This window comes from Rhea pennata, chromosome 1 (genome assembly GCF_028389875.1).
Source record: "Rhea pennata isolate bPtePen1 chromosome 1, bPtePen1.pri, whole genome shotgun sequence".
Lineage (NCBI taxonomy): Eukaryota > Metazoa > Chordata > Aves > Rheiformes > Rheidae > Rhea > Rhea pennata.
The window spans coordinates 94,603,107-94,629,229 of record NC_084663.1 but is presented as its reverse complement, the minus strand read 5'-3'; the positions used below and the strand labels follow the sequence as shown (position 1 = coordinate 94,629,229).

Here is a 26,123-nt window from a genome sequence, read left to right as displayed (position 1 = left end):
AGTTCATAGCCTGGCTGTTAGTACAAACTCACTTTGTCAGTTGTTTTATGCTGATCTGCTGGGCTAAGGCATATGTCACATTCTGCTTTTCCTGGTTGGGGCCAGTCATCTCCATCAGAAAGCTGGAGAATTGGGGTTCCAGTATTTCCAATCATCGCATCTAAATTTTTAAGGGGCTACGTGAGAACCCTGCCCCTCAGTGGATTTGGCAAGACAGAACAGGAAGCAGCACATTTAGTGATGCTTAAGCTGATTAGTCTAAATCACTTCTGACAATGAGGCATGCTCCTAAAACTTTTAAGTGCTTTGGAAAATTTAATCCCATGCAGACCTCTGGAGAGCCTTGCCAAACCTTGCTGCCAAAGCTGAACTCAGGATTTCTGGCTCCAGAAAGAGAACAGGATGACTTTTTTTTCTTTTTTTCTTTTTTTTTTAAATCCTCTGAGAAACTGACTTTCAGGAACTTATGTATCATCTGGGTGTTTAAGTCACAGTACGTTTGTCATTGGTTTAATTTCTTCATGAAGTATCTGCTAAAAAAGTTAGGTAAAAGGAGGCTAACTAATGAGGTATGTATTTCAGTGAGTCAGTGTCTAACAGAAAATGTATTTAGAAAACACACTCAGCCTTGCAAGCAACTCTTAAAATATATCCGTTATCTCCCAGAGGTTTGTGCAAGAACCCTGACTTTTCTCTTGAAGTTTATGAAGTCTTCAAACCTACAAGGGGGAAAATATATCTTAGAACAAATCTTCCTCTGGTTGTTATTCCAGAAGTTGTCTGAGCCTTGGCTTATAAAACTAAAAGCCCATTTTCATCTTACTTCAGCTTTAATCACATCTTCCATCCTGCTTGTACCCTCTGAATAGTCTCTGTGGAAGCTGCTACTGGAACTTGGGAGGTTACTGTTGTTAACTCTGAACAGCTCAGCTGCAGCTTTCTCATCGTTTTGGATTATGCTGCCTAATCTGCAACAATAGGAACACCAGTTTTGATAAAATATTTGCAGTAGATGTATTTGGAAAGAACATGTCTTGTTCAAAAGCATGGAAAATAAGGTTTTAACAACTTTTCTGCACTGCCTTTTGTCTCAGTGCTGCAGCTAGCCTGTTGGTGTGCTCCTTATCCAACAACTCGAAAGAAGGTACCCTCTTTAGGATAATTTTATAAATGTATTTCTCAGCACTCACATTGGAGGATACTTCAATTATCCCCTTGCATTATAAGGGAGATATATATATATATATATATATATATATATATATACACACACATATGTATGTATCAGCAAGAAGCATGATTCCAGCCAAAAATATGGTATGCTTTTGAATCAACCTACTCTGGCTATCAGGAGATCATTAAGTCAAATCTGATCAGGGAAAACATACAGATTTGGAGAGCAGAGTGTGCAGGAACCAGAGATGTTGCTCTCTGAGATAAAAATTACTGCCAAAATGCCTGGAGCATCATGACCACGCTGTGCCTTTGATAGAGATCTGCTTTTACCTTGCACATTTGCTTTTAAGAATTAGGACTGTGTGTCTTGATTAAAGGGAAAAAACAGTACCTTGGTAAAATTTTTCAAAATTGAATTTCAATCAGTTTACCTATAAAGCATATTTCTAGCAATAGTAAGTGGATTTTTTTTATGAAATAACAACTTATATAGGCTTGTTGATTCAGTACAAAGATGTCCTGGTTTAACACTGCTAAATGAAAATAAGAGCAGTACCTGGTAAGTAAAAGTCAATGGCATCATTGTGAGTGCTCCATCACTAAGCCATAAAAGACTTACTGCCATTATTTATAATATTTTGGCATATTGGTATTATTAAATAGTTTGTATTTGAATGCTTTTTCCCACAGATGCTATCATTCCAGAAAATAATACTCAAAAAAAATATTTTGCTTGCAAATGAAAATGCTGCATTTGCAACTGCTATTTAAAACCTTATCTTGCATCACTGCCATGTGTTCAGCCCCTTGTGAGTTGATGGAACTATGCCTATTTCTTACACATTCAAACCAAGAAAGATGCACTCTGGAAGTGGGCTTTAAGTTTGACAGACCCAATTTAGTATCATAGAAATAGTATGGAATGTGCTTTTTCTTTTCCCTAGCTTTTTCTAAAGCAGATTAATAAAGGAGGGCATTAGTCATTGTAGATTTTTTTTTTTGGGGGGGGGGGAGTGTATTAAATAATTCAAAGACTGGACAAAGGACTCGCATCAGTAGGTATAATCTAAATTCATATGAGGTAAATTTATACTAAAACAGATGAGCTATAAATGGAATATAAGTTTCTGTGCTTTTTTTAATTGATATGTTTTAATGTGTGTATTTGTAATTTTGAGGATGACAGTTACATATGGGAGCAGTTCATCTTCTGAAATTCTGTAGTTCAGTTTTAACAGTGGCAAAAATATCTAGAGGTGAAAAGATCCTACTGTTATAAAAACATTATACTCAGTTTAAATCTTCTTTCCAAATTACAGGGCAGCATAAAAGTGAACTGTATTTTAATGTCAAAAATTGTTGTACTACTTCTTCTGGTTCTTAGCTTCCTTTAGGATTGAATTTCATTAATGGGATATATATGTCTCTATATATAGATACATAAAACTGAAGCAGGAATTACAGGGTATTTCAATACCATTCAGTTACAATATTTTGCCAAAACATTTTCAGGCTTTTCAGTTTCATGCAGATACTTAAAATTATCTGCTTCAGTTAGTTTTTCTGTTCTAAACATAGACATTTGCTTAAGTCATTTGATCCAAAAATAAAAGGATGAGTGATTAGACTGAAACAGATTAGAATGATCATAGACCTATAGGATCTGGAAAAAAATGATTACATGCTGCATCTATTTTATATAAACAGCTGTGTTGCAGGATTTTATTAGTAATAGTATGTGGATACAGTGCCGCACATTTTAATGCACTGAGGCATTACAATGTAAAGTTCATTTCCTTCCTCTGAGAAACCAGACCAATACCAGTGGAAAGTTGAGGATAGCAGGTCAGGAAAGGGAGAGCTTTGATAATGCAAAGAGAGATTGCACATCAATTTGACTTTAAGTTTAGATCTACAGTAGGGTAATGCAGTTCTGTGTCAAGTGATAAGAAGGTGTCATCTTCCTTAGTTGGGGGCAGTATGGTGAGAATCACAGAACTGACTCAAGAAAAAAAGTGAGGAGGAAAAACGGTGCAAGAGGCAAAATACTTTATCTGGCCTTGGATCTGGAGGCAAGGAAATTTGGCTGAGATGCAATATGATGACACTGTATCCTGAAATGTGATCTAGAAAGCCTATGTGACTTCGAGGAGCAGCCTTTTTTTTTTTTTTTTTTTTTTTTTTTTTTAATCTATATTGTCAGTGGAAAGTGGAGGCTCCCTGAATTAGAGACGGTAGCTTTTGAATGGAGGTGTTTTATCTCAATTCTCTTTAAATGCTTTTTTTCCCCCTACAATTCCAAGAACAACTTTGGTGTGAGCTGGGCGTGCTGTGGGCAGCTGCCTTTGCTTTGGTGGCTTGTTGTCTGCAAAGGAGGGATTGTTGAGCAGTTTTGTTTGTTCCGTGGCCTGCTTTCTCCCCAGGCTGTGGGAATCCAGGCAGAGGAAGAGTGGGATTTGCTTGGCTTTTCTTTACATTCATAGGTATGTGAGGAAAGTTTTCTCCCCTTCCCCCATACAGCCATCTAGGAGGACAAAAGGACAACTGTGCTGACTCTGGTCAGATGGAGGTTAGAGGCAGTATTTAAATGATATCAAATGGTAATTGCCTTGTGGATTGCACACCAGGTGGAAATCACCAGAAAGCTAAAGATGTCAAATATCCTTTTCTTTTTGTGGCTTCTATTAGACATAGTTGATGGAGTCTCTACAACCTCTAGTGATCTATCATGACAAGATCTACAGAAGGGGATTTCAGGTAGCTTTTTCTCCACTGCTGCTAGGTGAAAGAAGCTATACAAATGTGTTACGCTTATATAATACAGCCTACTTCCCCCTTTTTTTGACAGTACATGTGTATGTATTTCTCTCTGTGAAAAGTGAATGCTGCTGCATGGAGAGCAGAGGCTGTACAGACAAAAGGAGCATGGTGGAGGAGACCTAGATGGCTAGATGGGGCTAGAATACAGGTATTTTAGTCCTATTGGACAAGGAAGAGCTAAGATGCAACAAACTTTTGGAAAAACAAAAAGTTACAAGAAGCTATGAGATGGCTAAGCCATGGAAAAAATGTTCAAACAGTGGTGAAAGGTGGATTGTGAAACTGGTGGTTCTTGGAGAGTTGCCACTGAGCCCAAGAAGCAGGGAAAGTTGCTGGTGGCAAATAAATTGTGAACAAAGTACAAGCATTCATGCTGGATCAAGCCACCATGTCTCGTATGTGAAACTCTCACTTTTCAGTGAGCTTTATCTTTTCAGAGTGTTAAAAGTGTTGCTCCTTATGCCTCTTCAGTCCCTCCAAATGCTAAAACTGCAGTGAGCAGCTGTTCCTAATCTATATTGCTCCGAAGGTTTTCTGCAAGAAATAGCAGGAGCTGTGCTCAGGCACTTTGAACTCCTGGCCCTGGGAGAGATGGGGAAGGCCTGGTGTGTTGGTTTTTGGAACTCTTGCCTCAGGCTTTGGATATACAGGGAGTTTATCAGTAACATTTAACTTCTTTCCTCAAAAGGGAGGAAAGCTCATAGGCAGTCTGGTAGGTAACCAAGGTATCTGGGGGAGTCATGGAGTCTGGGCATGGTAGGTAGTTGGGCTTCTAAATTAAACTTCAGCAGCCACGAAGTTAGCATGAATGTCTGTCTCCTTCAGCAGCTGCAGGGTCTGGAGGAAGTATGTTTCATTTTAGAAACAGCTTGCTCAGTGTTTCAGAGGTTATCTCTTTCCTTTCAGAATTGGTAGCTCATGAGAAATTTTGAGATGGTTAGATCCTGATTAAAATTCTATTTAAAGAAGTCAAAATTACCCATACCCTGGAAAGCCTGTATTATGGCTAGCTCTTATCAAAATGTTTGTCTAGCTTCTGGATAGTATGTACTATATTGACAAACATACATTGTGACAAACCTACAGCACGTACCTGATCAAGATGAAATATGGCTATTGTGTGTTATACTCCTGCTCAGTTGTAGCCATTGTATCTTTGCAGGAAAGTGCCTAAAGTGATGCCTTTTATAGCTAAAATTATCCCCTTCAAATTGGAATAATTTAAAAGAAATGTGAAAAATGAAGTTTTCCACTGTCAGACCCAGCTGTCCGAAGTTATTTGCCTTTTTCACCTAATGACTCCTGTGTGTAAGAAGAAACTGTTCCATTAACAGCTCTGTTAACCCATTGTGTTATTGGTGGATTCAAGGTTTAAGATTAAATTAAAAGTTCTTGAAGTTTCTCAAATAATTTACATGAATCCCTGGGCTTTCTACAGACTATACTAGTAGTGATGATGTACCTTACCACTGTAAGGGGAAATGTGCATCAACAAGAACACAGTGGTGAAAATGGAGTATCTAACTCTGTTCATAGCCCCAGTTGTTATAATGAGTTCCGATTTGGGGAACGTGTACTGAACTGCTGTCCCTGCTTGTAAGGTAAAATGTAGCAGTTATTTGACAGTGCAGAGAGAGACTTCTCAACTGCTCAGGGTAATAATAACATCTGCAGTTAATAACAACCGTCCCCTCGGTGAGTGTGCCAAGAAATCTGTCATGGCTGCAGAAGACACCAGCACTGTGTCCCCTAACGCTCAGTTGAAGCAGTGATTTAACATTTGACTCCAAGGAAGTGCACTAGCAATGCTTCATCTTGGTTGAGCAGCAGAATGTATTTCCAAGTAGTGTAATTTGGTTACAGTTCCTGGTTGGGCAGGCTTTTGTCAGCCTGTGTTTTTGCAAAGGATTAACGTGGGTCATCCAAAATGAGTTTGAGATCTGTCCCAGGTGTTACACTGAAACCAGTGTATGCTGTCAGAATGTCCTTATCCCTTGATGTGCAACTGATCTCTATATGGTCTGAGTTGCATGAAGAATTAAATTATGCAAATGTAGAAAAGCTGAAGGAGTGTAAAGAGCACCAAGGTAGTGGCACATCAATTAGCAGTATGCAGTTTGTCTATTTTGGAGGCTAAAGAAATGACATACAGTCATAAAAAGATCAACCTGTGGGGAAATCAAGTGGTGACATGAATATGTTTATTAACTTACTACTTTTTGCTGTTCTTAGTTCAGATCCTCGGAATTCTGTTTACAAACAGTATTTAGATCATAAACATCTTTTGAAGTACTATTAGTCTGGTCAAAGAGGGGCTTTGCTTCAAGTTTTGCTATGGTTTTACGCTACGTGTTATTTTGGAGCATTGTTACTTTAAATTAATATCACTTAAAGTAAAAATAATAAAAGGATAATCAGTGAGTAATTAGCTAAACATTACAAGAATTAGAAGGCCTATCTAGCAGATAGGTTTCTGCATCTAAGGTGTTGCATAACATTATCTTTTGATGAATAAGAAGCCAGTGCTGGAGATCACAGAATCAGAGAATGGTTGAGGTTGAAAGGGACCTCTGGAGATCATTTTGTCCAACCCCCCTGCTCAAGTATAGTTATCTAGAGCATGTTGCCCAGGACCATGTTCAGATGGCTTTTGAATATCTCTAAGGGAGGAGACTTCACAATCTCTCTGGGCAACCTGTTCCAGTGCTCAGTCACCTTCACAGTAAAGAAGTAAAGATCTCCCATCAGAATCCAGGACTGACAAAAATCTGCAGTGTTTGCAAGTAATTTTGTTGTCAGACATTTCTATTTTAACGGAGCAAAATAAAGCTCAGGTTTTTGTTTGCTGAGTCCTGTAAAGAAAGGGGGGGGGGGGGAGAATCCTATGACTTTACAGTCATATTTCCATGTTTTAGGCTCACTGTTGCCAAGTCTCATGTAAGATCCAAAGCGATGATCACAGAAAATCTTTGGACAAGTTTTCTTCACACACTGTCATTTCTGGCTTTGCAGTTAATCATAAAAAAAGCCATTGATCCTGTACCAAGTTGATGAGCTAAGAAGTAAAGCTAAAGATAAGATTTTATCTCTGCCTATTTTTGTTACTGATAAACTACATATAATGATTGCTTAACAGATGTGTAAGCTGTAATTGTGCCAAAGACCTTTAAGCTGTTATTGAGGGAGCAGCTTGGGGAATTTGTTCAGATTTCTAAGTTCATAACTTCTCCTCAGGCAACCAGTAGAAAGCCAGATCTTAACTAAAGAGGTCAAGGGTTGCTTTTCAAAGTGAGGTAGGAAAATTAGAAGAGAGAGCACAAGTCTATTGAGCATTTTCATCATTTTTGGCTTTTTCAGGGTTTTGATTGAAATGGAGTGTCTTACACAGCATAAGTAAGGAAGGTCAATTTTTAGGTTTAGGATTTGCCCAAAAATGTACCTGTTTTGTCAGGAATTCTCATATCAACCTAGTAGATGATACTGATTGTAGCACAGAAAGAAATGAAATACAAATATGTTAAGTGTTCTCAGCTGTTCGGCAAGATCAATTATTTCCGGTAATGATTTTGATTCAACAGTGCTGAGTTCTGGGGGGAAACAATTTCCTTCCTACAAAGCAGATATAATTTAAAGTTTCAGGAGGGTACCGGAGTTCATTGAGTTGCCCTTGTTTTGGATCGTAAGCTTGATTTCTTTTGTAAAAAGGGAACGGTGGCTCTTAAACAACCAGGCTACAAAGAGGCAGCCTGAGGCAGGTATTTGTAACTGTCTTCACTCTATTTTCTTCACTTTTGTTTCAGGTCGAATGTTTGCCTGATGTTTGTGCTACTAATCCCACAGTACCAGGAAAACCAAGTAATTTTTTGATCTGATAAGCTTATGAATGCTTGTTCCCTTTGGCTGTGCATCTCGTGCTTGGATTATCCCATGTCTAGGAGATTTAAGTGCTGATCAGAGCCTTTTTCCTCAGCTGGAACATTCACAATGGCTGCAGGCATCTTGTCAATCCCTGTGCAGATTCATAATGTTTTAACTGAGCTGTTTCTGAAGTCTTCCCTTCAGTGGGAGACAGAGGCAGGAGGCCAGGGGGGAAGGGCGTTTGTCCTGGATACTCTCCTAATCTCATACAATTCATAATAACCATAATATCCTTGACATGTTGGCAAGTTTTCCTCAGCCAAACTTTACTTGAAAGTTATTTGGGAGGGTGGAGGATACAGGTAGGCAGAGTATGATTTCCTTACAGATCAAGGAAGTCTTCTGTATTTAAGTCTCTAGCATAGTGTTTACTCTTTAGACTTTACTGCGCTGAGAGTAGAAACTCTTGCTCTTGTATAGGAAAAAGTGGTTGGCTGATTCTGACCTTGCTCGAAACCCAGAAACATACGGTAGATGCTTGTGTTATTTTCTGTATGGGGCTGACATATAATGTAGGGAAGAAACTCGGATTTTGTTAGGCCCTACAAGCCGAGTTTTGTCAAAGGAAAGACTTAAGAAATTCAGGAGTAGTCAGCAAGCAGTGTTCTTCCCCCTGCAATGTGATTTGACTGTTAACACATGCTGGGAACAGGGTGCTCTGCAGGTGCATTCAAAGATAAATTTACAACTGATCTATTTCCATCCCATATGTGTTTCTGGCAAGAGGATCCCTTGCCAGCCTCCTGCATGCATCTTTGAAGAAAGATAACCTATGTTTTTGTGTTGCTATTCAGTGTAATCTGAATAATTATATCATAGTTGATGCATCATTTGAGAGTTGTCTGCATGTTCTAATAGTCTTGTTAGGTCAGTTATGGGAGATGTTTCAGTTTCTTAAGATCAGTAGAAAAAAATGGGTAAGCACACAATAAAAATAGCTCATACATTGTCGCATGTGGAGGAAGGTTCAGTTACATGAAGTTCCTTGTGTAGTGGGTTAACCTGTGTGGCTGTGTGATTTTTTTTTTTTTTTTTTTTTTTTTTTGATACTGTGCCCTCTGCATGCAGTTGCCAAACGCTGCAAATAGCAATGTGACAGAGGGTTTTGATCAGAAGGAGGTATTACTGTCTGCCAGTGTTTGCCAACACTTCCTCCTAGTAACACTCTTTATCTTCTGATAACCTTATATTGAAGTGGCATCAGGCTTTTAGCTTCACAGTCTATAATCATCTGATAGTGAAGTCAGATCAGCTGGAATAAAAGCACGTAGTGTTGTGCAAAAAGCAGTTGCGTCAGTAGCTGGGAGCCCCTGACTTCAGCGCGGCTTGTGCGTGCTTGGCTTCCTTCCGTATTGGCTATCGTGTCCTTATTTTTGGTAAGCTGCAAACAGCGGCTAGTTAAGCCGTGCGGCGCTAGCGCTGCACTCGCTGAAAACAAGCGCGGTGGCCGCTCCCCCTGACACCCAACGCAGCCGTTAACGGCTTCCCCCTGCAGGCTTCGGGCGAGCTCCGTCTGTCGCGAAGGCCGCGGGGGCGGGCACGCGTGCTGATCGGCTGGCGCCTGAGCCAATCAGGGGGCGGCGGGCTGTCGCCCGTTGCTTGCTGCAGCCAATGGGGCTCCGAGTATTTGCGAGGTGGTAAAAGCATTGCTCGCGACAACGACGTTGGAGCAACATCCGCGGAGGGTGTGGGCGCGCGTGCGGGCTGTGGCTCGCGCTGCCACCGCGGGGCGGCAACCACCAACTGACGCAGGGGCCCGTCCCGCGTGAGCACGGCGGGGGCAAAGGGCTGCCCTGCCCGCCCGCCCGCCCGCAGGGGCGCCGCTGTCGCCAGGTCAGGGGGAGCCCCGGGGTTGTGGCGGGTCGCGCCCGGCGTTTGCTCCAGCGGGATTCGAGGGGCTTCGGTGAGGCCCGCAGACTTGCCTGAGGAGGGCGCCGTCTGGTCGTGCTTAGTCCTTTTCGGGAGAGGAAAAGCCTTTTGGAGCTGGAGCGCTTGGTGGTCTTTTTGGCTTTCTTAGCGTTGTGGTGCTTCTAATGTCAGCAGTAAGTTCGGAGAGAGTAAAAACTGGGCAAATACAGCCAGGGTATGGTGCAACAACTCACCCAGGCTATCCCAAGCAGCACATGGAGTCTAATCTCATACTCTCTAGGTTGAGGTTTACATGACTACATGAGGTTTACATCAGTTTTTCAGCTACTCCACAATCCTTGATATGAAAGAGGCAGGCTTGGACGTAACTTACCTCTGCTATAATAGAGCCAGGTAATTTGTGCCAGTGTTGTGGGTATCTGCAGCTGAGTGAGCTGTGTTCCCTTTCTGGTAAAAGTACAAAGAAATGGTTTTATTTAGTAAGCCTAATAAATGGATTTTTCTCTCAGCAGTCAGTTCACACATGCTCTCTCTGATCGCTAAAGGTGTTCATGCCTGAGAGAAGATGCTGGATTGATCACGGCATTTGTTTCTACTTTCTCTGGTAGAAAACACAGGATATCTGTAGGTCACTTTTCAAAGACTCTTTGAATGTAGTGCTTAGCTAAAAGTTATCTAAAGAAAAGGGATAATTCAGTATAAAATGCTTATTTTATATAAATAATAGTGTGCTGAGCTAGACAGCACTTCACTTGATACAAAAGCAAAAATGTTGTTTTTCCGTTTTGTTTAGAGCTAAGGTAGCCCATAATCAGAATTCAAACAACTTTAAATGTGTCTGAATAGTGCTTTTTTTTTTGTGAGTATTCACCACCACATGTTTTGATTATAGAACCAGGTCTTACTTTGCTAATCAGCCTCAAAATAGCTGGTAGTAGAATCTGCCCACTTTGCTTCCATGGGGTTATCAATGCTATGAAGCAGTAAACTTTACTTTGCGGTAAAACTGATTTACAAGTGTAGAAAACAAAGTTAAGAACTGAGTAAGACAGTGGCATTTGCATATAATTGGTTTTAGGGTAAAAATGTGGTTTCAGATGATCTTTTCCTGCAAGTTATGGGAAAATAAAGTGTTTGCTTTTATTTTGAAAACTTCCTATTTACTATGCTAGAATATTATAAACAAGGATTGTAAGTACATTTTTGTTGCATGTGTTCATAGATAAATAATTGATTCAAGAAAATTAACTTGTTATTTTTTTTCCTCTTACACTTTTGTTGGAATCTGTGAGAAGCTTCATGGTTGGAAAACATGCACACTCTCTCGTGTTATACTTAAGTAGAGCCTGAAGACACGTGAAAAGGAATGCCAAGCAGGCATTTTTTTTTAATTGTGAATTAAGTTTGTTTTGAAAATATTTATATTTGCAGATTTTGAAAATAGTGAGTTTGTCAAATATAACTTAAAATAGAAAATGAAACGAATACAGCCATACTGAAATAAAGTCCAAGTCTTTATAGAGTCTCTTGGAACACTCTGGATGCTCTGAGAAGTCCTGCATCCAAGATCATAAAGAAGGCTGATGTTTCAGAAATAAATTATTTTTCAGAAAAAAATGTTGAGGTGAAGTGAAGTACAGCAGTCTTACTACCAGTGGAGGTGTGTTTTTGTGAGAGAAGTCTGATACAATATTCAGTATTTTTTGCTTGATGTAGGAGAGAGTTCTCTGTGCGTATAGTTTATTCCTGTACTGTGTTGAAGAAATACTATAAAAATGCATAGAAATATAAATTAATTTTGTTTTCCTCTTGAAACATTATTTAAACATCTTCAGATATGACTTGTTGTTAGAAATTGGAATTCTGTTAAGATGTATTGTTGCTTTTTTTTTTTCCTGTACACTGAAGTCCTAATTTTGATCCCATTTAATCTGGTTTCTTGCTGTCAAAATAACACTGTGTTGTGGTTTGCTGTGTTTACCAAAAAGCTAGTTGTGGTTGGAAGACAACACTGAAAATTCTAGAGGTGCTGGAGGAGTGTGTAAAGTATCCCGTGGTTAATTATAGCTATGTAATACATGCTGATAAATATCTTGAGGAATCTAAAATAATAAGCTAGGCTGCTAGTCATCCAGGCTAGTAACAGAAGAATTGATGGTAGGTGTAGATGGAGAAAGTAACATAAATCCCAGTACGCTGTGAAGAATAAAAACAACCAAGACTTAACAAACACTTCACTCCTCCTGCACTAGCTCAGTTGCTTTCATTTTTCAGAGCATCTCTCCTGTAGTTGGTTAGTCTGTCTCTCTTTCTCATACGTATTTATATATTTTTTTAAGAAATAAATTAAAAGCCAGTAATTAAAATAGATCCTGCCTATCACAGCCTTCACTATTATTGCTCAATTATCTGTATAGTTTATTAAAATCAACTGCAACTAGAACAAACTTGCAACAAAACTAAGTGACACTAGTAGAACACTAAACCAAATTCATGATATCTAAATTTATTTTGTAATGATAAAAGAAGCCTTGTATCTGGACAAGGTAGAGAAGTGCGAAAAGCAGAGTCACTTTGGGTGCTTCTATGTAACAGACTGGTTTCTTGTAAGAAAAGCCATTCCCTACGTGGTTACTGTTCCAAGGGCCTCTCTGACCATGTTAAGCACTATTCTGGCTGGGATCTTTATCACTTTGAATTATAGAATTTTAAATACAGGAACTAGTAGTTTTACCTCTGCTCATTCTTTCTTTTTCTGGTCAGTTATTTAGTGTGTTTTGTGTGACAGTTTTTTCTCGTTTTAAAGTGGTTCACTCTCTGTACTGAAGAAAATTAGGAAGAATCTTTACTTATTTCCACTTAAAGAGTTTTCCAGTGGTTTGTCGTAGTTTTGTCTTCCCTTTTAAATGGAGTTTATTATGATAGAGCAGAGCTAACTGTTAAAAGTGATGTACTGTTTTCTCTGCCTTTGAAGTATGACGGAATATAAAATACCATTGGCCTTTCTGGCTTGCTGGCATCAAACCCTTAATTACTTTCCTTATTGTCTCTTAGAGGTATGTGTGAAACTTGTCTGCTATTTGATCTCAAACAGCTATGAAAAATACTGTGTTAACAGATATTCATCCTTTCCCCTTTCCCCAGTTCTTTCTAATAATTACTAGGGAAAACTTTTTTTGCCTCTTCAGTTCATGAAATGCAAAACAGATGGCTTTCGCAGAGCTTTAGCAGCTCAGAAATGCCATTTAACTGTTGAAATAAGGTTTACCTCTTAAACTACTCCATTTATTTTGATCTTACGCATCTGCTCTGAGACAGGGACTGCAGAATTTTGTGGTCATTGTCAGGTCAGAGAGTGCAACTGGTTTTTCGTAACTGATAATACAAAAAATGGTGTTGTGTAGTGACAGAAATAGCTTCCACTGACTCTCTTCCTCTGCCTGGCTCTACCTTTCCTTCCTTGAGAAGGTTCAAAGGAAGCCGTGATAGAAGCTGCACTTTCATGCTTTGCGTGCTCTGAAGAAAGTACTTTAATGACCAGAGCCTTTTCAAGTCCTTTTTACTGTGATTTCCAGAAGCAGGTGAGGCTTTCTGCACTCCTTGTCCATCTGTCTGATGTACTCTCTCCTTTGCTAAAAGCCATAGGCCAATTTCAACCAAACTTTAAGCTCAATTCTTTTGTAAAAATGGGTAACTGGCAGGGAGGAAACCCAAATGAGTGTTTCCCAGTGCAGAGGAGCAGACAGAACTCACCTGTAAACCTTCCATTACACAGTAGCCAAGAGTGCAGGTGGTGTACACATTGTCTTCCTGTTTTGCAGGCAATGTGATGGGCTGACAGGCAAGTAGCGTTGTTCTGGAGGAGTGCGTGCATAAGGAGACAAAGGACAGAGGTCATATTTAACTTCCTCTGGATTATTAATAATACGCTGCAGAGAGCTGAGCTCTTCTCAGATGAGAATGTATTTTAGTAAATGATTTCTACTCCCCCATGCCATGGCTGAGCCTCTCTCAATAATAAGCAAGTTGATGTAACTCCTCTCTTTAGACAAAAAAACACATGACCTTCTTTGTGACTAGGTTTCACTGAAGTGAATTTGTCTGTGGTAACTAAGAGAATATAAGGCTACCAATGCCTGAGGGAGCATATAGAATTTCTTCAACGCTTGAAAATCCAAGATGAAGCAAACATATTTTAGGTGAGTTTATTTATACATTGGACTCCAAGGATGAGGAATGTAAAAAGACAAAATCCTTTTCTACAAAATTTGAGCAAAAGATAGGAAACTATTCTGTGCTTCTGTATTCTTCCTTATCAGAAATTAGATTCTAACTTTGTCTCCTTTCAGTGGAGAGGCAGTGTTTACCTGGATTGCAGGTTAGTTTACTGGATAATCCAGTCCCTTACTATCCTTTATTCACTGCCTGGTAGTTGTAAATTGTGTGACTTGCACCTGCAATTACAGTGAGATTGCAATTTATTAATTTATTAGCTCAATGTCACTATAATTATTAGTGGTAGCCCCTGAAGGCTGTACAGGTGGGGCTGAGTTGGGTTCTGAGGTCAGAGGAATCCCCCCCCCCTTTTAAAATAAGTACTAGTGTGTTTGACAAAAGTAAAGTTAGTAACTTGACATGAATTAAAGGGGGAAGGTCTTGGTTATCCAGGACAAGAGGTGCTATACACAGAATCACAGAATGGTTGAGGTAGGAAGGGGCCTCTGGAGATCATCTAGCCCAACCCCCCTGCTCAAGCAAGATCACCCAGCACATTGCACAGGGTAATGTCCAGGCAGGTTTTGAGTATCTCCAGAGAAGGAGGCCCCACAACCTTTCTGGGCAACCTGTTGCAGTGTTCTGTCACCCTTACAGTAAAGAAGTTTTTTCATAATGTTCAGATGGATCTTGTGTTTCAGTTTGTGCCCACTGCCTCTTGTCCTGTTGCTGGGTACCACTGAAAATAGTCTGGCGCCATCCTCTTGACACCCTCACTTAAGATACTTGTATACATTGATAAGATCCTCTCTTAGTCTTCTCCATATTGATTAATAGCTCAAAAATACGTGTATCAGTTTAAACAGAATCATGTGGACTCATGACTGCTGATGCTGAGAGAACAGTTTTACTACTGCGTCTGATTTACCTTCTCGGCATTGTGTAGGATTTCTAAAGAAAGAAAGAACAACTACTTTCTAGAAGAGAATCTGGCTCTAATTCTTCAGATGCTGTGTTTCACACACTTTTCATTCTTTGAAGTGTTTATGCTTGCAGAATATTTTGTACATGTAAGATACTATGCTTTAAGATTGTTAAGCACTAAACTCCTTGCAGAGGCACAATACATTCATCTATAGCAGGATCTACTATCGGTACAGCAGGCACTCCTACAGGCACAGCAGGAGAAAATGCAAGAATTTGTAGAAATAGTGAGAAAGTAATCTATGGTGTATGAGAGGCAGTACAAGAATGCTGAAAAGTTGCTTTTTTTCCTTAAACTGAAATCCAGTAATTAATTATTAGTGCAGCAGCTTTTACTATTTATTGGTGGTGACTTTTTAATACTGCTGAGGCTCTTTGTAGAAGGAAAGGAAACCTGCTTTTTTTTATTATTATTATTCCCAGAATCTCATGTGTGTATATGGCTGTGCATGTGCAGGTGTTGTGGATGCCAGCAAGCTGCTGGAAGGCAACCAGAGAGTGAGGGGTGTATGTCCCTCAAGCTGTGTGCTAGGTGTACTTGGAAAGGCTGCAGCAGATGTCTTGACAGCTCCAAGGCGCAGGAATGGAGTCACTATTACCTGCTGAACTACCAGTTAGCCATAGTGGTAGAAAGTTATGCTGCTGAGCATCATGGTTTTCAGGTGTACAAGAAAACAAAAGTCTGATAACTTTCATTTACAAGAGCTTTAGCTTTAATCTCCATACCTAATCCTACTTTTGATAACTTCTCCTAATAATACAGCTCTTAACCATACAAGTGGTGGATAAAATGACAATTAATTAAAGCATTTTTGTAGTAACAGGTCTGCCTTTTTTTTTGTTTGCTGAAGAGAAGAAAATCTTACCTACTAACAAAGGTACATCAGTAATAACGTATCTTGGAATCTACCTTTGAGAGGTTACAAAATAAGTGTACAGAATAGCTCCAGTTCGACCTATTTAATACAACTTCTGATGTAAAATTTTTTATCATGCTTGCATTTGTTTTTTTTTAAAAAAAAGTTTTACAGGCTTATCAGTTGTTTGATACATAAAACATGATTTTATTTAACTAATAATATTTTTTTGGCTTCGTTTCAGAAAGAATCATGTAATAGTGTAGTCCAACTTAGAAGAGGAACCTTCCTAAGCAGAAAAACAGATTCTGGCACTCAGACTGGAGCTCTTGGAGAGCTATATCTTGTGAAGCCACAGCATGACCAGGAGCAAGGCCAGCGATCTGCAGATACTTACAAGCAAGCATACAACTTCATAATGTTACATAAATAGATGCCTGAAAAACAGGGAATAGTCTAGAAAACTTACTTATACAATTAGTGAATTCTCACTCAAGGAAAAAAATTCTGTACTATACATTCACTGCCCTTTCTTCATCTGCTTAAGTAGAGGTATTTTTGTGTTGCATTAGTGTGAAACCTGACCTGTAGACTTCTGCTTGTCATTTAGATTGCAGCCTGGCTGTTTCAGACACTGTCCTGCTGAAAGCCACAAAAAAAAAAAAAATGTGGAAGAGCTGAAAGACCCACCACATTATTTTATTTTATGTTGAGTGTGTTTTTAGCTAGACAGTGTTAGACATTATTTTTAATGATTATACTACAATTTCATGCTAGTGTTTTTTTTTTTTTTTTTTTTTTTTTTTTTTTTTTTTTAAATGTAGTCACTCTGGATGCATTCAGCATGCAGACAGAAGTATGCTTAAATGTTGTTCTAGGCTTTCTCCATTTAAATCTGATTGACTGTAGGTAGGATTCTTTCATCCAGTTTCATGTGCAGCAGTGTTATGTACATGTTGGGAAAGGGCTGTGCAAGGCCAGCTGTTAGTGTAAACTTCTGGATCTCCTGAAAACTGACCTGAAGTTTTATATGCCTTTTTCAGATCAGAATTTGGTTGCTGATCATGTGGTTTCATGATCAACTGTTGTGCTTCTCTCAAACAAGTTATTTGACTGCATTGTAAATAATTGTGTTAAGTCTTTCTTACCTAAGGAAAATTTTGAGCAGACAACTTACTTACTTACTTACAAAGCTGATTTTTCTTTCGATTATCATGTACAGTAAAAATTCCTCAATGACAGTGCCCTCACAGATTGGCATCACCCTTTTCAGTACGCACATTTCTTAGAAGTTTTAATGGTATGTGAAATTTGTGTCTAGTATATGAAATATGTGTCTAGTAGAGTGACAAGAGTTGTTCCTCCCAGCTTACAAAGTGAATCCTATAAACTCCCAGTACAGGACATGAAAAGTATACTGCAAGCATAGGTAAGTAAGTTCTGTTTTCATCAGTATAAATCAAAGCAGTGCAAGTATGAATACTCACTCATTGTTATGGATGAAGGAGAAATTATTTCATTTACATGGAAGGCTTTACTACTTTGAAAACTTTTCTTCCTAGAAACAATGCTGTATTTGTGAAGTGAACAGACTGCTTGGCCTTGTACCTTAAGTGCTTTGTACAGTCTTTTACTGTTGCTTTAGAGCAGCTATGGGAAAGTAACAAAAAAGTATGCCAGGAGGCTTTTCAGTCCCTTTGATGTGCACTAAGGGGTAAAAGGGCTTTTCCTGTCAAAATTCCATCTGCTACTGAAGCACTTTCACAAAGCCAAATCCATTTCTCCTTATTTTTTTTCCCTCTCCTCTCCTGGTTCAGATGTGTAGAACTTTAAATGTAAAGTTGAGGCAGCCTGAACCGAAGTAGTAGTATTGCAAATTACTCTTCACACAAGACGCATGTTTGTTTAACAAGGTGCAGAGACAGGTAAGGAAGTGACACATGTTCTGCTTTATGCAGATAGCTTTTGTCCCATTTGAGGCCAGGCCCTCTAACATAGCAGTCAACTAATGCAGAAAAGCTCACAAACATGCTGGCATTCATGTTCTGAAAACCAACCTGCTTGTAATGTTACAAGAATGTTTCATTTGCCAAGCACCAGAATAAGCCATTTAGGATTCAATTTTAAACTCATGTTATTTGCAAGAAAGGAACAATTGTGTTTTTCTTGCTTTAGGAGCATCTCTGTAGTGCAAGAATTAAGATGAAGAAATAGAAGGCTTTGAAAACAAAATCAGCTTTTTCTGGATGTGGAAAATACCTGTGATCTGATGAAAAACTAAATCAGCACTACCTCTGCTACTATTGAGATGACAGGTTGACCAAGGTGGGGAGGTCAGGTGGTCACTGTAACTGAGCCATGCAGTACACTGGACTGGAACCTGCCTCATCACAGTACCAGAGCGGGCAGCTGCCTGTGCTGTGCCTCAGCCCCTCCTCACGCAGGACTCCAGAGCCAGCAGGTAACTCCAGGGAAGCTCCTGCCTGTAAATACCACTTCTCTGTGCAGCCAACTCCAGCTACGAGGAGTTCTGGTAAGTGTCGTCTTTCTACTATGCTAGGTGAGATGGGGGAGGGAAGAAGCGGTCTTCTCTGAGTGGCTGCTATGTACAGCTACTGATAGGGCACTACAAGGTAGGGTACAACCCCCATTGTAGTATGTTAACTGATAAATATTGCTCTTGCCTTTCCAACCTACAAATTAATTAAAGTAGGTGTTAGGAAATACAAAGATATGTAGCATAATACTTATGTACAATTTATTTAAAATACTTTCAACATACATTAAAAAAACCCTCACTATTTATACAGTCTAAGTTCTAGCAACATATACAAATACTGAGCAACTACAATACATGCTGAGGTAAGAATGTACATTCTGGGAGAACAGTCAAGCCATTTTCATTCCAAACAAGATTGAAATGCATTTTATATCCATATTTCTTTTTATGTAAAAGAGCCTCATTAAATTTACCTCGGCTTGTATCATATACATAGGAAAATACTGATCTTAGGTGTGTCATTGGCAGCTTACATTTGCAAATCAGTGTTTGACAGTTCATAGCATATGTTTTATACCTAACTTTTGCATATTCAACCTTATCTTCTTACCCCTAGCAGGTAAAATGTTCAGAGTTGAAAGCAGGGAGCAAAGTATAAGACCAACTTCTTTCATAAAAAGAACTTACATTTTTAAACAGCCATTTCAATCAACTGCTCACACTGTTCAGATAATGAAACTGTATTAATGCTGCTTCAAAATAAACCAGTCCACTGAAGAACTGTTTAATACCATCATGGCCTACAGTATACCTGTAAGTAAGTCATGCCATACCTGGCCTACAGTAAAAATTAAATGCACGTTTCCAGGAATGTTTTTACTACTATGAACACATCCATTTATTTTTATGGCAGATTAGCCTAAATTGGTATGGTTTGAGAAAGCAGAAGTTTCTTCACTTAGCTGGAATCAGTATATTGCGTCTTGATGCAAAGGAATAACCTTCCACTCTTCTCAAATAAAATCAGCTCAGTTATTCTCAGTCATAGTTGTTACCAATGGGTAAGAACAATCTTAATATTTTTAAGCAAAACTACAAAGCTTGCAGACTAGCTTTATCAAGCAGAATAAGCTGCAATAGTATCAAAAGAATACAACAATATGCACAAATTACTTTTTCTTGACTTGGTCTTGTATATACCATTCCTTACTTCCACATTTATATTTAGGCATTAGAAACAATTCTTAATCATTTTCACCATGAAAAAAACGGTCGAAGTAGGCTTTAAAGCAATACAGTGTTGAAATTGTTGTAAAGCAATACTCTAGATGTTGAATAGGCCACAAATAATGTTGCATTACTGTTTCAGCTTCTGTGCAAACAAATTTTCAAGTGGTAGGTTAGAATACTGTACTGGTATAAGCATGTAATGGTAGTCATTATTAGCAATATTTTAGTTTCTATTTGTATACTATCCATTCAGTACATGGACTATGGGCAGTAAACAAGGCTCATTTGAATTACATCAAAGGAAAAAAAAAACAGGAAAAGTCCATAAAACTGGGCTAATGTATAACTAGGGGTTTTCACATTTGTAAGTTAATTCAGCATCCTCCCAACAGTGCTGTTACAAAAAAATGGCTTTATTTTTTAGAGCTTCTACTACTTGTGTTTATATTAAAAAGGCTGTGCTTTCTTTCTAACAAGATAAAAAAAAATGGCAAATGTGACATCCAATTTGTTTTCATTAGGTGATTATCTAAATAAAACTAGTCTATGTTATCTCAAATAGAAGACTGCAGCTTTTCCGTAGTAGAGAAAACTGGAACATTTAAAGGTTATATATTCAATTAAATGCTTCTGAAATTGATACACTTTGAAAGAAGCTGCATCTCTAGCAAAGGTTTTGTAATCTTTTATACTTCTAATGAGGAACAATTGTAAAAAAAAAAAATCCCTAGGGCCAAGTTTTCCAATTGTGCTAAAATGTACCATATGTGCTAAATGTATTTTTAACACCCAACTTTATGCACCATTGCAATATTTGTGTGCTTCCTTATGTACACACAGAAGTATATACATATCTTTGTATATGCTTACATCTTAAAACACACAATAGATACAGGGAAAAAAACCTCCCCAACTCAGTCACCTTGAACACTTGGAAGCTTCTTGCAAGCTGACCACTTGGGGAAGGTTTTGAGTTCAAGGCAAACAATAGTAGCCTTCGGTTAATAGGGAAAACATAGAAGTTGTCTTGTAGTTTCCTTGAAAGACTTGGTCTGTGCCTACTGTATCTCTAGAAAGCAACAGGACTTAGTGGCTTAAGATCAGACAAAGAAAAATTATACAGCTAGCAGATTCTAGTTTTAGAAAGATAAAAGAAAAATGGTATGGAAAGCATGTGAGAAACCCACACCTGGTGATTCCCAATCCTGTGAACAAAAGTAGCATCAAGACCACTTTGCCAGGAAGTTAATGTTTTTTTTTTTTGCCATCAATCCTAACGGTGGTTTTTGGAAGTTCAAAGTTGTGCAGCTATTCTACAGTGGAAAATGAATTTTAGAAGTTACAGTGCTTACTAATGGTACTATTTCTTAAAAAAAACAAAACAAAAAAAACAAAACAAAAAAAAAAAAAAAACCCCACTCCTAAAATCAGTACGTAAGACCTGTATTGCTGACTTTCGTACTTCAAGCTGTTTCTTCCAATTTATAATTCACATCTATGAAATGCTGAAGTTAATCTTGAAAAGTTGTTCTTTTATGTCTGACAGACAATTGTACAGTAGTAGAAAAAAATCCGTGGTTTCTCAAGAGACAAGCTGTAATTGTATATCCTCAGGAAAAGGCAGAATTACTGGTTTCCCAAATCTCCGATAACACACTTTTTGGTTCAATTGTATTATTTAAGACAAATAATATTAAGACAATGTGATCTTAAAAAATGAAACTATGAGCTTTAAGGAGATGGCTTTTAAAAACAAGCCACTTTTGCTGTTATCCTACCTTACTCACGAGCTAACTCAGTTCATCCTTATTCCCAGTGGAATGGGGCATGCTCTGTGGTACTTGGTATACCAACTCGTCTACAGCACCTGGCCCCAGCTGCCCCTTTGGCGTATCATACAGTGCCTGAGCTGATGAGGAACTGTCTGTCCTAGATAAGAGTTTATTGTAAGTTCCTGCTAGTGGAGGAGCTTGATTCCCTGCAGTTTTGAAGGTGGAAATAGAAGAAACGCCAAGAGGTGTGCTGGGATGACTGGACATGTCCATGATTATTGGAGTTGCATATTCTGGTCCAGTTATAGGTAGTGGCTCAGCATAAGCATGATAAACTTCTTGTATAGGTGAATTGTAAGGGTCCAGATCAGCATAACTTGCTTCTTTCCCTTCGTCTGGTTTAAAGGTTGATCTCTGATGGAGCGTGCCGACAATTCCCCCTACCAGCGGCTGAGCATACTCTGTGTAGCAAGCCCCAACAAAGCAAAACACAAATACATTTAATGATTTTTTTTATAATGGCATCACATTAAATAAATCTTATAATCAAGAGTGTCACTGCAGTTATTATCCTAGATCAGACCAGTGGGCTCTGTCTGCCAGTGGTATGTGCTTCAGAAAAAAATAGTCAGTTCCAGGCTGCTGGATAGCTTCTGCTGTGAGGTTCTGATTTCTCAGGTTTGTAACACTTTTTCCTATATAAGGTGCAATTTCCTGTGTTGCAAATCTGCCTCAAAGCAAACTGTTTTTTTTAAGCTTTCTTCCCTAGAAAATACGAATTAAATGAAATTATCCTGGCTGGCTTTGGCTCAGCTGTGGTTGGAGTTGGGGGAGAAGCAAGCACATGGTCCACTGAGATGTTTTAGTTTGACAAGTAATCTGAACAACAAAAGCTGGAAGTGAGAAAATGGGATAACTAACTGAGTAAAAACAAACAAGCTGTCAGCCAAAAAAAGAAGTAATTCTGCTTGCTGTGAAGACAGAATGTTGCAGGTCTGCATATTTCTGTTATCAATAAGTAAACATAGACCCAAAGGCAGAGTCACTCATCCTTCTCCAGTGACTAGTTCACCAAGTAAATGGCATATCCTATTATCAGCAATTCTTCATTTTTGAAATCGAAGGGATGACTTATTTCATACAATCTTTGCAGGAAACCATGTGACATATTAGATTTATGTATAAATATGATGTGATGAAGTTACTTTCAGTGATGAAAACAAGGCTAAAGAGACATTCAGCCCTTCATGAATTTGAAGAACAAATACAAGCACAGAAACTTTGGAGTTAGTGCATTTACTTGCGAAAATGTCTATCCATAGCATGTAATCATTAAATAAATACATACTTCCATGGTACTCTGAGAACAGATCTGAAACAGTCTGTGTTTTAAGAAATGTATGTATCAGTAGAACTGTTTATTTCTGCTCTATCCACCCAAACATGCAGCCTAAATTGCTGATTTTTTGGGGTATTTCATATATATTACATACCCCAAAGCAATAATAAAAAGTACCTGCAGACTCTGTCTGTAACATTGTTGGGACTTCTCTTGGTCTTAGGCGACTGACTTCACTGTTGCTGTAGCGAACAGGAGTTTCTTCATGTTCTGCTGATTTGGTGGGGAGAAACTGCTTCATTCCTTTCCACCATCCTTTACAGATTTTTTTTTTAAAAAAAGGTAAGAATGTATACATATGTATGTCCTGTGTTTGAAGCTATTGAAGAGAAAGTCTTTTATACTATTAATTTTATGTTTTGTAGTAGCAAGTAAAGAAAGCAATTATCAGTATTTGCTTGATCAATCAATAGATTCAAAAAACACAAGACAATGTTTAACAAAATTTGAAGTAACCTGTGAGACAGGTCAGAGAATGGGTCAACGGAGTTGAACAACATTTTTTGAAATTGCATTTTGCTAAATTTCAGTGTCCCTTCATCACAGATTGGCATACTAAACATTCATATTTAAACAATCAGGAAAAAAAAATCCAGTACGTCCGTGATAAATACAGGATGTTTGGACTGTAACATTCTAATATAACAATGCTAGGTCTTTTCAGAAGTGGACATACAATAAATAAGATCATTAAAAGATTTCTCGCCTAAAGTATAAGGTGCACTTAAGACTGTTAGTGAACAAATGCACAGATGTGGAATACCAAAATGAGAAGAGAAAAATGATGCATAGTCAGATAGATAGATAGTAAGAACTTGACTGCTTCAGCAGATCTTTCAGCTCTAGCCTAAGAGTTCTCAGGGCACTCGATAAATGCTGCTCTGCAGAAGTGTCTGATCTCAAGTTAGTGGGGAACAGCAGCACAAAAATGGAAAAATCTACCTAAAGGGGAATTCAAATAACCCCACACTCTTAACAGAGCAATGAAGAAAGATAAACTTGACAGATCTGTATGCCAAGATGAAAGGCATTTTCCAGGAGGAAAAATACCAGGTTCTGATTATTAACTGTTTAAAAACATTCCTTAAACATGAGTTTTCCCCATCTTGTTGTAATTAAGAGGCTCTAAAATTTGTTTACCAGAATTCTAAAGCTGTAGCTCTGACTGGAGAAAAGACATCTACTTCTGAAGAGAATTCAGAGACCCAAAAGTAAATTCTGCTCAGAAGGGACATTCAGTCACTACCCTTATGTTTAGGATAACCAGCATTAGAGGAAAGTTTCTGCTAGCGGAAAAGAGATCTAAGTCACTGCAATTTATTAAAATACATATTAAAGCAAGAAAGTCACATAAAGGATTTTATAAAATCATTTTTGTTACCTGCACGATCCCAATAAGGTAGATCGTAATTGCCTTCAGTTTTTTTCTTGCTGTAAGAGAAAAAAAAAAAAAGGAGTATTTTAGCTGGTGTGCTTATCAGAAAATGCAGCTGTTCTCTTTACTGTAACTAGGGGTCCAGTACAAGCACCAATAACCTGGCTTCCCCTCACCAGTCTGCTGCTACTGAAAAAATCTGCTCAGGAAAAGCACTTTTGATGAAAATAGTTACAGAAAGCAGTTTTCATTATGCTAGCTCTTAAAATGAAATTTTTCTCACAAACACCACATTTTTGAAAAAAAAAAAGTTTCTAGAAATGCAGACGATGCAGTTCCCATAGTAATATATGCAAAATGTTTCCTTCCCACACACCAGACTAACACTGATTTAAAGTACTTTTTATTAATCCGTTAATTTACCGGTTTCTCCAGTGCCATGCGCAAACTAAGATAAGAATCAGAGTAGTGAAGACCATCACCAATACTGGAACCAGAACTGCTGCCAATGCCACATCTGAAAGTCATTAAACAAAGTGGTATAAGATAGAAGACCTTCTCATAAATCACTTTTTAGTTTGAAGATTTTGGGAAAAAGCACGTCATTTTCTAAATGTTTTTTATTGTCTATCACACTGGATACGCTATAGCATATCTTTAGCTATAGCACAGCTATACTACCCTGTTGGATGCCCTACATTTTAACTATCAGTGCATTAACACTTAGCTCTTCTATATGTGTGCACAATCAGTATTTTTGTAAGTAAGTTTTTTTAAAATCAGTTTTGAAATAAATACATTTTTTTCTATTAAAAAGACATAGATTATTATGAACAAAGAAAAGCAAGAGAGGCCAGGAATAGGCAACCACTTAGGTTCGACCCACCTAAAAGAGGTAAATATCACAACAGTGTCATAATTGATCACAGTTAGTCTATGCAGAATTTGCACTTGCCATCAGACCATCCTGTCTGCTGTCTTCCAAAGACTGCTCTATCAATGACTATATTTGTTCTGATCTTGCTCCCCTCTCTGACCATTTTCTCTGCTAAACAACATGATGCCGCCAGTTGATGTGTTTTTCAGACTTCATGCCAACATGACTGCTCCATAAAAGATTAGCTATGTCAAAAGTATTTTGCTGTAAGAAATTATCAAATTAAATAACAAAGCCGTTACTTCTGATTAACTCTGAAGGGAAGTCCAAGTTGCAGCTTTTCCTTTTGATGAAAAATCTGTTCAGTAATTAAAAACTGAACTTGGTTTGAACAACAGCTTTGAAAGCAGGCACTTAATTTTTACATCTCTTACAAAACTGGTTTTGCTTCTGTATACAGTATGCAACTGTACATTTTCATCACAACCATCTTTAATAGAACAATAAATATTTAAAAACTTATTTACTATAGCATATAAAGATTGCAGAGAAAAGCTAAATTCAGAAGAACCATTTAAATATATATGAAGTACCGTAAGGAATTCTCAGACACCTGCTTAAGTTTGGATACCTTTGGTTACGCTGGGGGTCACTGTGGTGTTTTTTATTTCAGGTGTGAAGGTTGTTTTATCTGTCTGCAACGAAGTCTTCACTGAATGAATGAAGTCATCACTGAAGTCATTCTTGTCATCGTTGTTCTGATGTGGTGGAGGCATGGTAATTTTTGGAGCACGGCCTTTAGAGAAAAAGTAATTACAAAGGTGTTTGAAGTGCTAGTTTTTCATGTTTCCTTTTTAAGAAAAGGGGGCTGGATCTATTTATTCTAAAACTTTTGTTTGTGTTATGTGATAAGGAAAAGAAAAAAAACCATAAACTTATAACATGGAAAACAAGTGATTGATGTCTTCTGAAACACTTATTTTCCTATCTTATCTTGTTAAACATAAAGGGGATGTTTCCCAGGACAAGCCTCATAAGTTACTTAAAACAAAAAACAACCCACCACACACACAGAAGTACCAGTTACAGAAAGATTCCTCAGCTAAGAATAGTATTTTTTTCCGTGTTGTA

The 26,123-nt window shown here is 38.2% G+C and overlaps 1 protein-coding gene and 1 long non-coding RNA gene across 4 annotated transcripts in view; one reads left to right on the top strand and one right to left on the bottom strand.

Moving 5' to 3' along the window:
* Positions 1-9,576: 9,576 nt before the first annotated feature.
* Positions 9,577-25,945, top strand: LOC134151359 (uncharacterized). Of its 3 annotated transcripts, none has more exons than XR_009960827.1 (6): positions 9,577-9,747; positions 16,084-16,391; positions 17,208-17,268; positions 18,015-18,372; positions 22,904-23,022; positions 25,666-25,945. It is a non-coding gene; the product is annotated as an uncharacterized LOC134151359 (long non-coding RNA). The 3 variants fall into 3 exon arrangements; XR_009960828.1 differs by lacking the exon at positions 9,577-9,747 and adding an exon at positions 10,159-10,176; XR_009960829.1 differs by lacking the exon at positions 17,208-17,268.
* The window catches only part of DCBLD2 (discoidin, CUB and LCCL domain containing 2), a 46,456-nt gene continuing 38,916 nt past the window's right edge, over positions 18,584-26,123 (bottom strand). Inside the window, exons 11-15 of the mRNA XM_062595820.1 lie at positions 25,624-25,788; positions 24,539-24,632; positions 24,122-24,171; positions 22,858-22,995; positions 18,584-21,802 (exon numbers count right to left, since the gene is read on the bottom strand). Of these exons, the coding sequence (XP_062451804.1) occupies positions 21,360-21,802; positions 22,858-22,995; positions 24,122-24,171; positions 24,539-24,632; positions 25,624-25,788 (890 nt within the window). The 3' untranslated portion in view covers positions 18,584-21,359. The remainder of the gene's footprint in view (positions 21,803-22,857; positions 22,996-24,121; positions 24,172-24,538; positions 24,633-25,623; positions 25,789-26,123) is intronic.